A 13,127-nucleotide genomic window follows, 5' to 3' on the forward strand; every position below is an offset into this window, starting at 1 on the left:
CCCCGAAAACCAAACTAAGATCCCAAGGTTCCAACGGCATCTTATAGGGAGGCACCACATGAGAGACTCCCTGAATGAAGGTCTTCACCTGTAATCTATTGGCAATCCTGCATTGGAACAAAAAAAATGATAAAGCTGAAATTTGCCCTTTGAGTGAGCTAAGCGCGAGACCTGACTCCAAGCCAGTCTGTAGAAATTCCAGGACGAAAGGAATGGAAAAGTCAAGGGGAGAACGGCCACGATCTTTGCACCATGAGAAGAAGGTCTTCCAGGTGCGATGATAAATGCCCATAGACGTGGGTTTCCTAGCACTAAGCATGGTAGAGATCACCTGACGAGAAAATCCTGCTTGAGCTAGAACCCAGGATTCAACGGCCACGCCGTTAAACACAGGGCCTCGGAGTTCTGATGGTAAATAGGGCCCTGGGACAGCAGATCTGTGCAATCCAGCAGTCGCCAGGGGACGTCGGCGACGAGTTGAACTAGTTCCGCGTACCACGCCCGACGCGGCCAATCCAGCGCAATCAGGATTACTGGTATCCCCTCCGCTCTGATCTTCTTGATAACCTTTGGAAGTAAGGGGGGCGTGGGGGGAATATATACGGAAGCCGAAATTGATGCCACGGGAGGACGAGTGCGTCTGCTCCGATGGCTACTGGGTTTTGGGACCGCGCTATGAAGTGGGGAACCTTGGTGTTTAGCCTTGAGGCCATCAGATCCACATCCGGAGTCCCACAGCTACAGCAGATCTGTTGGAAAACCTCCGGGTGGAGAGACCACACTCCCGAGGAGAGACCCTCGCGACTGAGGAAATCGGCCGCCCAATTCTCTACACCCGGAATGTGGACTGCCGAGATCACGGAGCGGTTCCTCTCGGGCCAACGCAGAATGTGACCTACTTCGATCATGGCCGCCTTGCTGCGGGTACCCCCCTGACGGTTGATGTATGCCACAGCTGTGGTGTTGTCGGACTGAATCTTGATGGGTCGACCTGCTAGGAAATGGAACAGCAGAAGGGCTAGCTTGATTGCCCATATCTCTAAAATGTTGATCGGTAAACGCGACTCTCGAGGATACCAGCGCCCCGGAGCTGTGTGATGGCGGAACACTGCCCCCCAGCCAAGAAGGCTGGCATCTGTGGTCACCACTAGCCAATTAACTGGAAGGAAGGACTTCCCCTAATTGAGCGAAGACTTTAACGTCCACCACCTGAGGGTCTGTCTGACCCGCTTAGAGAGGCGGAAACGACGGTCGAGAGAAAAAGGATTCCTGTCCCAAGAAGCCAGAAGCACGTGTTGCAAGGGGCGGAGGTGTAGCTGTGCGAATGAAACCGCCTCTATAGCTGCTACCATCTTGCAGAGAACTCTCATACTGAAACACAGAGAGTGGGGAAAAGGGCAGGAGAGCATCTGAGTTCCCCAATGTAAGGCTGAGACCTTTTCCTGAGGAAGGATCATCAACCCCTGGGAAGTGTCCAGGATCATTCCCAGAAAGGGAATCCGCTGAGCCAGTATTGGTGAGGATTTTTTGAAGTTTATCTTCAAACCCAGGCGAGAAAAAGTATTTAGTGTGATGCTCAAACACTCCTTGCAGGCGTGAAAAGAAGGTCCCTTGATCAAGATATCGCCTAAATACGGTAGCACTACCAGCCCCCGAGTGTGAAGGATGGCCATGGAAGCCGCCATGACCTTGATGAAGACTCTGGGGGCGGTGGCAAGGCCAAAGGGCAAAGCAGCGAATTGAAAATGTTACTCTTGAACTGCGAATCGTAGAAATCTTTGGTGAGAGGGAAAAAAAAAAATCGTGATGTGAAGGTAAGCGTCCTGGATGTCTATGGACGCTAAGAACTCTCCCTTTTCCATTGAAGCGATGACAGAACGGAGCGATTCCATTCTGAACCGTCGCATTCTGACGAAGTTGTTCAACAGTTTTAGGTCCAGTATGGGCCGCACTGTCCCATCCTTTTTGGGAACTTCAAAAAAAGTTTGAGTAAAAACCCTTGAACCTTTTGTTTTGCAGAACCGGAATAATGACCCCGTCCTTTCTGAGGGCATCTATGGCTCGGAAGAACGCTGCAGCTTTTGCGGTGGGAAGAGAGGACAGGAGGAAACGCGCTGGTGGAGGAGACGAAAACTCTATTTTGTATCCGGAGGACATTAGATCTCTGACCCATTCGTCGTGAACGACTGAGAGCCAGGCTTGACGGAACAAAAGTAGTCGGCCGGCTACTTTGTTGGCGTCCCCCAGATACCGCACCAAGTCTTTGTGTAGAGGATCTGCGTCCCTTGGGTTCAGGCTGTCTGGGCCTGCTTTTCCAGGAATGGAAGGGATGAGATGAGATGGATGAGACCTGGGAACCTCTATCTCTGCATTGGGCTCGTCCTGGTCCTGAAGAAGTGGATGTCGAGGACCAGTTGGGATTGTAATGGGAAAAAATAAATAAATAAAAATTGGGTTCGAGCTTGCTGTTGCTGGTTCCGAAAGGGTCGTACAGGCCTCTGCTGGGGAAGAAACTTACTCTTCCCTCCAGTGGCGTCGGAGATTAGTTGATCAAGTTTTTCTCCAAACAAGCGACCACTTTGATAGGGGAGAGAGGTTAAAGACTTTTTGGAAGCAGAATCCGCACACCAGTCTCTGAGCCATAGGGCCCTAATGGTGATGGCGTTTGCTGCTTGGGAAGCGCAGTTAGCCGCATCCAAAGAAGCGGACATCCCGAAATCCCCGGCCCGAGAAATCTGATTGGTGAGGCATGCCACCTCAGAGGGGAGGTTAGTATCCTGAATGGCTGCGGACAAGACCTCAGCCCAGTGGGCCATAGCTTTAGCCACCCAGGTCGCGGCAAATGATGGAAAGAGTGCAGCTCCAGAAGCTTCAAAAACCGAACGAGCAAGGTTGTCAATTTGACGATCAGTAGGATTTTTGACTGTGGCGCCATCGGACGAAGACAGAAGAGTTTTAGAAGCAAGCCGCGATGCGAGAGGATCCACCGGGGGGACTGTAACCAATTCTTTCTTAAATCAGGAGCAAACGGATATTTAGACTCCATGGGCTTCTGCCCCATGAAGCGTTTATCCGGTCGGTCCCTATGTCTCTCAACAATGTCCTTTAACTCGGGGTGGTTGGCAAACACCCTATGACGGCGTTTAGTCCTCTTAAAGATGAATTTGTAATTCACCGCACACTCGAAATGAATATTGCACGATATGCAAATAAAGTGTAAATTTATTCTAAATCTGGGAGCGTAACAGAATAAAGCAGGTTATGCGATCATATACAACGTTTCGGCTCCACCGGAGCCTTTCTCACGTAATCGCTGTGAAAAACAAAACATATAAATAATAAATACATAAAGAAAACCCGTGGAAAAACCTGTGGAAAAAAACAAGGGAATATATACAAGAAAAACAAAACAAAAGATATCGTCCTGGTGTAAACATAGTTAGTAAGCTCCTGTAATCGCAGCAGCGTCTAGCGGACACAGACTGTACATGATGTAATCACCATGAACAACGATGAGAAGTACTTGAACCGCCACAGAGATTATTCGAAGGAAGGATGATGGGGTAAACACGAATTCTCTAAACGCGCACACGCACTTCCGGTGCGGCGATGCGAAACTACATTTAAGACAGACCAGCAGTATTAGCTGCACACGCCGACTACCAGCAAGGCGCGGGAGCGCCGCTTATCTCAGTGACATCTATAGGTAATTACCACTAGGCCCTATACTGCCCCCTCTGTACTAGCACCATATCGATCCTACCATGTATGTATGTATTTATTATTTATATGTTTTGTTTTTCACAGCGATTACGTGAGAAAGGCTCCGGTGGAGCCGAAACGTTGTATATGATCGCATAAGCTGCTTTATTCTGTTACGCTCCCAGATTTAGAATAAATTTACACTTTATTTGCATATCGTGCAATATTCATTTCGAGTGTGCGGTGAATTACAAATTCATTACTAATCGGGACTGACTGTCCCATTACACCGGCACCTCACCTTTACTCTGACTGAGTGCACGCCAAAATCTTACTCTATAGTCCTCTTAAAGGACACAGCATGATCTGGAATGGATACGGGTTCCTCCTCTACCTTCAGAGCTTTGCTGACTGACTCAATGAGGGAATCAAGTGTCTCCTGATCATTTTGAGATTCCTGATCTAAGGACGCATCAGATTCGTATTCTAAATCGTGTTCGCTACCAACCCCTGGAGAGGGGGAACGAGAAGCCGAATTCCCGGAGGTTGAAGCAGGAGGAGGTTCGGGGGATGTGCCATGAGACCTTTTCCTAGAAGCATGGGCACTTTTAGATAAGGTACGACCCCTGCTAAATAAGGAGTTTTGTCCGTCTAAAGGGTTTTCCGCGCCTAACAGACTAACGCCCTGGCTAGAGGAAGGATCCCGGAGAGAGTCTATCGCTTTGGCCAGAGAAGCCATAGACCACAGGAGAGAAGTGGCCCACTCAGGGGGCCTAGGCTTGCTGGGGTCGGTATCAGTGACGGGTGGGTCCTGGGCAGTTACCGGGTCACAGGCCGTGCAGAACGCAGTATTGTGGCCCCAGGGCAAAGAAACCTTGCAAGTGGTACATGAAGCAAAAAACACTGTGTGTGTTTTGTTAGTCTTTTTGGAGGTTTTAGACTGAGATAGATAAAGGGAGGATGTACTGGCAAAGGAAGGGTTAAAGCTAAAATACTGCAGCTTACCCAGGTCCTGTGTCTTGAGTCCCTAGGGGTGGTACCGCTGTTTGTGTACCCACAGCGCTTCTGTCAGCGCTGTTCCTGCTGTAGTCCAGGCACAAACGAAAAACGCTGCTGCTGCAGTGATGCGGTTGTAGTAAGATGGCTGCCGAGATAAGGAGGGCGCTTCTCGTTTGGGCAGAGAAGCACCAGAGCACATGGGCGGCGCCACCCCCAGCAGGCGGGGCCATAAAAAATGCGGCCTATCTCAGCTAAAAGCCGGGGCCTGAATTTTGGGAGCCGGGAAAAGTGCGGGCCACGGTAGTCGGCAGCAGCGCCAGAAGCCGGGGACTAGATTTGTGGGGGCCATGGATGGCGGCCTTACACCGTCGCGCCTGCTGAGCCTCAGGAGCAGGGGAATGGGCTGGAGCCCTGGCGACGCTGGGAAGCGCAGCCAATTCCTGGGGCACCTCCCCCTCCCAGGGACCAGGACCCGTCTGAGCCTCTGCAACCAGCTGCTCCTACTCACGGATTGCAGGTGTGCTGGTCCTGGTATTCACTCTCAATCCACCATCCCCCAAGACAAGGGGGATGGAGAGTCTTTCTGCCGCCTTCCATCATCCGCCAAGTCAGTGGTGATGCAGTGGGGGCTGCACGGATGCCATAGTGGGTGCCGCAGTACTGGGCAGAATGTCCGGCTATAGGCCTGGCTCCAGGAGAGGGTACATGGAGGCAACACTGTTGTCGGTGTGGGGAGATCGGGACCCAAAGGAATCGTCGCCCCTAAAATGAGCTCAGGCATGGCTTCCAGTCGTCGCAGGAGGGTACGGGGAGGAACTCTCTGCGTTCTCGCCTGTTGATGATTCGGGGGAGATCGGAGCCTAGAAAGGATCCGTCGCCCCTTCACTCAGTTAATTAAAAAACAAAAATGTATAGAAAATAAAAAATAAAAACGTTGGGGTCTGAAAACCAGACCCAAGTGCCTCCTACAGACGCTAAGCAAGAACTGGTTCTCTTAGAGCCAGCAGGAGGTTGTATACTGCAGGGGAGGAGTTCATCTTTCTGTATTCACTTAGTGTCGTCCTAGTGGCAGCAGCATAACACCCATGGTCCTGTGTCCCCCAATGAGGCGAAGGAGAAAAATGTCTAATAGGTTAGAGTAGAGTTGGGCCCTTCCAGAAGAATCTACCTTGTCATGATGGTGGCTTAAAAAAATCTTTGGGCTAAAACAAAAGCTGATGCCTATGTATGTGATCTGGTGTTTGATGGGAATTGCTAATGTATGATTGGTGAGGATGTGGTGCAAAAGTGGAGTTTTTCCTAGAGTGGGCAGTGGGACTGTGCAAGGTTTGATGGGTGGAGGTGGAGCTGGGGTGGAGCTTGGGCGGAGTCTCAAGAGGGGGCCCAAAAATGTTGCCAGTTTGGGGACCTGAAATTCCTGGTGGCATGCCCTGTGACTGGGTGAGGTTAGGTCAGTGTCTTAACGTAAAATGCATGCTGTGCACACCATATTATGTGTCCTTTTCTTTGTTTTTGAGCTGTGAGGTATGGATTATGTGAAGTTCCATAGGGAACAAAGCCTCATATTTTATTTGGGGTATGGGACACAAGCTGGTGATAAAGATGGTCACATGACTGTATGCGAGACTGGCTTTGAAAGGCATTTCTGCTATAGACCAAGATAGTAAATGCATTTAAACAACTCCTGTAATTTAATTTTCAAGAAATATTTTTCCTTCTCCACGTACATTTGGAAAGTCCAAACCCAGCTTCTCCTTTTCCTCAGTCCACTGACTTTTTTCATTGTCTGGGGCTGTGTGGAGACAAACAAATTAGTCACACATAAACATGACGTTCATACATGGTTACAAAATTAACTTTCAAAGTATATTTATATTTATATAAATATAATATAAAATAATATAATAATATTTATATTAATTTATATATATTTATATTTATAGTATATATTTATATTTGTAACGCTCTATTAACCCCTTCATGACCTTGGGATTTTCCGTTTTCCCGTGTTCGTTTTTCACTCCCCTCCTTCCCAGAGCCATAACTTTTTTATTTTTCCGTCAATTTGGCCATGTGAGGGCTTATTTTTTGCGGGACAAGTTGTACTTTTGAACGACATCATTGGTTTTACCATGTCGTGTACCAGAAAACGGGAAAAAAATTCCAAGTGCAGTGAAATTGCAAAAAAAGTGCAGTCCCACACTTGTTTTTTGTTTGGCTTTTTTGCTAGGTTCACTAAATGCTAAAACTGACCTGCCATTATGATTCTCCAGGTCAGTACGAGTTCACAGACACCTAACATGACTAAGTTATTTTTCACCTAAGTGGTGAAAAAAAAATCCAAACTTTGCAAAGAAAAAAAAAAAAAAAAAGCGCCATTTTCCGATACTCGTAGCGTCTCCATTTTTCATGATCTGGGGTTGGTTGAGGGCTTATTTTTTGCGTGCCGAGCTGATGTTTTTAATGATAGCATTTTGGTGCAGATACGTTCTTTTGATCGCCCGTTATTGCATTTTAATGCAATGTCGCGGCGACCAACGTAATTCTGGCGTTTCGAATTTTTTTCTCGTTACGCCGTTTAGCGATCAGGTTAATGCTTTTTTTTTATTGATAGATCGGGCGATTCTGAACGCGGCGATACCAAATATGTGTAGGTTTGATTTTTTTTTTATTGATTTATTTTGATTGGGGCGAAAGGGGGGTGATTTAAACTTTTATATTTTTTTTATTTTTTTCACTTTTTTTTAACTTTTGCCATGCTTCAATAGCCTCCATGGGAGGCTAGAAGCTGGCACAGCGCAATCGCCTCTGCTACATAGCAGCGATCTGCTGTTCGCTGCTATGTAGCAGAAAATCAGGTGTGCTGTGAGCGCCGACCATAGGGTGGCGCTCACAGCTGCCGGGGATCTGTAACCATAGAGGTCTCAAGGACCTCTATGGTTACCATTCTGAAGCATCGCCGACCTCCGATCATGTGACGGGGGTCGGCGATGACGTCATTTCCGGCCGCCCGGCCGGATGCGGTAGTTAAATGCCGCTGTCTGCGTTTGACAGCGGCATTTAACTAGTTAATAGCGGCGGGTGAATCGCGATTTCACCCGCCGCTATTGCGGGCACGTCAGCTGTTCAAAACAGCTGACATGTCCCGGCTTTGATGCGGGCTCACCGCGGAGCCCTGCAACAAAGCAGGGGAGCTGACATCGGACGTACTATCCCGTCCGAGGTCAGTAAGGGGTTAATTGGCCTCCCCCTCATGCGACTTTCCCCTCTCCAGTCTATCTTTAATGCGGCAGCCAGGGTTGTCCATCTGGCTAATCGTTACTCGGATGTGTCCGCTCTTCGCCAGTCATTACACTGGCTGCCCATTCATTACAGGATACAATTCAAAGCACTTGTTCTCACCCACAAAGCTCTCCACAGTGCGGCACCCCCTTACATCTCCTCCCTCATTTCTGTCTATCGGCCTAGCCGACTGCTGCGCTCTGCAAACGACTTTCGACTAACCTCTGCACTTATCCGTACCCCCGACTCCCGACTCCAAGACTTCTCCCGTGCTGCGCCAAGCCTCTGGAATGCTCTACCCCAAGATATTAGAACCATCCACAACTTGCATAGTTTTAGGCGCTCGCTCAAAACTCATTTGTTCAGTGCGGCCTATCACGTTCCCTAATCAAACTCATTTCATGTTTGTGTGTGTGTAGCCCATTCGCTATCTCCATCTATCCCCCACTCCCTGAAGATGGCTGGACCATCATTGTAAATACATCATTGTAAATACACACCTGTGCATTGTATCTCCCCACCTCATTGTAGATTGTAAGCTCTCACGAGCAGGGTCGTCTTATTTTGCTTTATTACTGTATTGTTAACATTGTTACCCATGACTGTTGTGTTTGAAACTGTAAAGCGCTGCGGAATATGTTGGCGCTATATAAATAAAGATTATTATTATTATATTAGCTTTGGCATGTGCCATTGTTCAAATAGGTTACCCTTAGGGTGCATTCAAACGATCGTATAAATCAGACCGCAATGCATGGAGGGGCCGGTGGGTCTGCTGAGCAGAGCGTGACAGCGTCATAGAAAGATATTAAACTGTTGGCGCTCTATCGGACCTCTCCTGGGCCTTTGCCTACATTTTAATGGGCAGGTAGGATCTAGCTTCAATTAAAACGCAGCTTGGACAGATGGGAAGAATGCGCCAAATATAAGCTGCAAAAACCAGGGTGAGCGAGTGCCTCCTCATATGCTGGGACTCCACAGTTTATTAGAAAGCACCTGTAAAGACATGGCTGCAATGGGGCTGGAATACAGGTTAAATAGATCAATTTGGTGAAAAAGATAGGCAGGATGTTCAGGCAGAAATAAGACCTATACACTAGTGATGAGCGAATATACTCGAGATTTCCCGAGCACGCTCGGGTGTCCTCCAAGTATTTTTTAGTTATCGGAAATATAGTTTTCATCGCCTCAGCTGAATGATTTACAGCTTTTAGCCAGCATAAGTACATGTGGGGGTTGCCTGGTTGCTAGGGAATCCACACATGTAATCAATCAGGCTAGTAGCTGTAAATCATCCAGCTGCGGTGAAAAAAACTAAATCTCCAAACACTAAAAAATACTCGGGAGGACACCCGAGCGTGTTTGGGAAATCTCGAGTAACGAGTATATTCGCTCATCACTACTATGCACCTCTCTTATATAGGGGTAAAGCTCCATTCACTGCAGCAGGATCCCATTTGCAGACATCTGCAGGTCACCAGGCACCGATCCTATTCTGATGACCTGGATAGCAGTGGGATACTGGCCACACACGTAACCTGGCAGATATCTGCAGACATCACTGGCCCTCCACACCATCAAAAACCTCAGTGACAGGAGCCAGAACACCCATAAGCCACTGATAAGTGCATATGAGCCAGTCTGTCCCAGTCCTACCAGTCACTGCCGCCTCCATACACCATAAAGAACAGAGGACATCTGTCACACGTCTGCCACCATAAAGAACAGAGGACATCTGCCACACAGGTCTGCCACCATAAAGAACAGAGGACAATTGTCACACAGGTCCGCCACCATAAAGAACAGAGGACATCTGCCACACAGGTCTGCCACCATAAAGAACAGAGGACATCTGCCACACAGGTCTGCCACCATAAAGAACAGAGGACATCCGTCACACAGGTCTGCCACCATAAAGAACAGAGGACATCCGTCACACAGGTCTGCCACCACAAAGGACATCCGTTACACAGGTCTGCCACCACAGAGGACATCCGTCACACAGGTCTGCCACCACAAAGAACAGAGGACATCCGTCACACAGGTCTGCCACCACAAAGAACAGAGGACATCCGTCACACAGGTCTGCCACCACAAAGGACATCCGTCACAGGTCTGCCACCATAAAGAGGAGCCAGAATACCCATAAGCCACTGATAAGTGCATATGAGCCAGTCTGTCCCAGTCCTACCAGTCACTGCCGCCTCCATACACCATAAAGAGCAGAGGACATCTGTCACACGTCTGCCACCATAAAGAACAGAGGACAATTGTCACACAGGTCCGCCACCATAAAGAACAGAGGACATCCGTCACACAGGTCTGCCACCATAAAGAACAGAGGACATCTGTCACACAGGTCCGTCACCATAAAGAACAGAGGGCATCTGTCACACAGGTCCGTCATCATACAGAACAGTGTACATCACTCACACAGGTCTGCCACCACAAAGGACAGAGGACATCCGTCACACAGGTCTGCCACCACAAAGGACATCCGTTACACAGGTCTGCCACCACAGAGGACATCCGTCACACAGGTCTGCCACCATAAAGAACAGAGGACATCCGTCACACAGGTCTACCACCACAAAGGACATCCGTCACACAGGTCTGCCACCACAAAGAACAGAGGACATCCGTCACACAGGTCTGCCACCACAAAGGACATCCGTCACAGGTCTGCCACCATAAAGAACAGAGGACATCCGTCACACAGGTCTGCCAGAACAGAGGACATCCGTCACAAAGGTCCGCCACCATAAAGAGGAGCCAGAATACCCATAAGCCACCGATAAGTGCATATGAGCCAGTCTGTCCCGGTCCTACCAGTCACTGCCGCCTCCATACACCATAAAGAACAGAGGACATCTGTCACACGTCTGCCACCATAAAGAACAGAGGACATCTGCCACACAGGTCAGCCACCATGAAGAACAGAGGACAATTGTCACACAGGTCCGCCACCATAAAGAACAGAGGACATCCGTCACACAGGTCCGCCACCATAAAGAACAGAGGACATCCGTCACACAGGTCCGCCACCATAAAGAACAGAGGACATCCGTCACACAGGTCCGCCACCATACAGAACAGAGGACATCCGTCACACAGGTCCGCCACCATACAGAACAGAGGACATCCGTCACACAGGTCCGCCACCATAAAGAACAGAGGACATCCGTCACACAGGTCCGCCACCATAAAGAACAGAGGACATCCGTCACACAGGTCCGCCACCATAAAGAACAGAGGACATCCGTCACACAGGTCCGCCACCATAAAGAACAGAGGACATCCGTCACACAGGTCCACCACCATAAAGAACAGAGGACATCCGTCACACAGGTCCGCCACCATACAGAACAGAGGACATCCGTCACACAGGTCCGCCACCATACAGAACAGAGGACATCCGTCACACAGGTCCGCCACCATACAGAACAGAGGACATGTCACACATGTCCGCCACCATACAGAACAGAGGATATCTGTCACACAGGTCTGCCACCATACAGAACAGAGGACATGTCACACATGTCCGCCACCATACAGAACAGAGGATATCCGTCACACAGGTCCGCCACCATACAGAACAGAGGACATCCGTCACACAGGTCCGCCACCATACAGAACAGAGGACATCCGTCACACAGGTCTGCCACCATACAGAACAGAGGACATCCGTCACACAGGTCTGCCACCATACAGAACAGAGGACATCCGTCACACATGTCTGCCACCATACAGAACAGAGGACATCCGTCACACAGGTCTGCCACCATACAGAACAGAGGACATCCGTCACACAGGTCTGCCACCATACAGAACAGAGGACATCCGTCACACAGGTCTGCCACCATACAGAACAGAGGACATCCGTCACACAGGTCTGCCACCATACAGAACAGAGGACATCCGTCACACAGGTCTGCCACCATACAGAACAGAGGACATCCGTCACACAGGTCCGCCACCATACAGAACAGAGGACATCCGTCACACAGGTCTGCCACCATACAGAACAGAGGACATCCGTCACACAGGTCTGCCACCATACAGAACAGAGGACATCCGTCACACAGGTCTGCCACCATACAGAACAGAGGACATGTCACACAGGTCCGCCACCATACAGAACAGAGGACATCCGTCACACAGGTCCGCCACTGACTATCCACAGGAGACAACCCCATGCCTCCAACCTCACAGCAATGGCACCAGCCCAAATGCCTCCTCCCGCAGCCCTCACCATCTCCTTCCACATAGCGCTTCTCCTCATAAGGCGTCTCCGTGTATTCCAGCAGCAGGCGGATCGCATGGCCGAGCTGCAGGAACAAGTGCATGTTAGTAGTGTGAGCGGCGTCCTAGCCCAGGGCAGCAGCCATTACTTGTAGTGCGCCTCTCACCCCGCGTATGTCCCAGTAGCCGAGAATCATCATCGTCCGTCACTTGAGCCGCTCACTAATAGTAATCTGACCTTGTTCCTCAGAGTCAGTCAGGACCCCGGGAGCTGGCTCACTGTTCATGTGACAGTAGCTGGGATGCCAGCCAATCACAGAGGTCTTCGCCGCAGACCGGAAGTTGACTTCAGGACACGTGACTAGGCGATAACGCAGGGCTGCGCTCGCTCGCTCCAGTTTGAACTTTGCAGTCTGCTCTGCTGGCTACAATGAGACACCTTTTTGCTGGTCAGCACATTAGTGTTGCTGTGTTGCTAGGTTACAGGCTAGGAAACGTCATTAGTTGTGCTACTTGCATATACTTCTGTGACATTGTCCTAGCGTCCTGAAGCATAAAAGCCTCCATACACATCAGTGAGCAGAAAAGGCTGACTGCCGACAGAAAGGGCAACCATTCCTATCACTATATGGCCGGCGTCACACTAGCAAGTTTTACGGACGTATGAGAGGTGCAGATTGCATACGGTACAATGATTCTCTATGGCCCAGGTCCTATCTGCGTATTTTACGGTCTTGTACGGCCGTAGAAAATCGCAGCATGCTGCGTTTGTCACCGTATTGCGCAAAAAAATCGCCAATGAAAGTCAATGGGGGCGAGAAAAATATGGATTACACTTGGAGCAGCAGTGTGACTTGCGAGAAATATGCAGCGGTGTTCTATAGAAAAGCCGGTAATTCAAT

General features: G+C 49.4%; 1 protein-coding gene across 1 annotated transcript in view; it reads right to left on the reverse strand.

Moving 5' to 3' along the window:
* The window catches only part of LOC143815707 (glutathione S-transferase Mu 4-like), a 30,974-nt gene extending 18,332 nt beyond the window's left edge, over positions 1-12,642 (reverse strand). Inside the window, exons 1-3 of the mRNA XM_077295231.1 lie at positions 12,393-12,642; positions 12,236-12,311; positions 6,429-6,493 (exon numbers count right to left, since the gene is read on the reverse strand). Coding sequence (XP_077151346.1) covers positions 6,429-6,493; positions 12,236-12,311; positions 12,393-12,425 — 174 coding nt within the window. The 5' untranslated portion in view covers positions 12,426-12,642. The remainder of the gene's footprint in view (positions 1-6,428; positions 6,494-12,235; positions 12,312-12,392) is intronic.
* Positions 12,643-13,127: the final 485 nt, after the last annotated feature.

Source organism: Ranitomeya variabilis, chromosome 3 (assembly GCF_051348905.1).
Source record: "Ranitomeya variabilis isolate aRanVar5 chromosome 3, aRanVar5.hap1, whole genome shotgun sequence".
NCBI lineage: Eukaryota > Metazoa > Chordata > Amphibia > Anura > Dendrobatidae > Ranitomeya > Ranitomeya variabilis.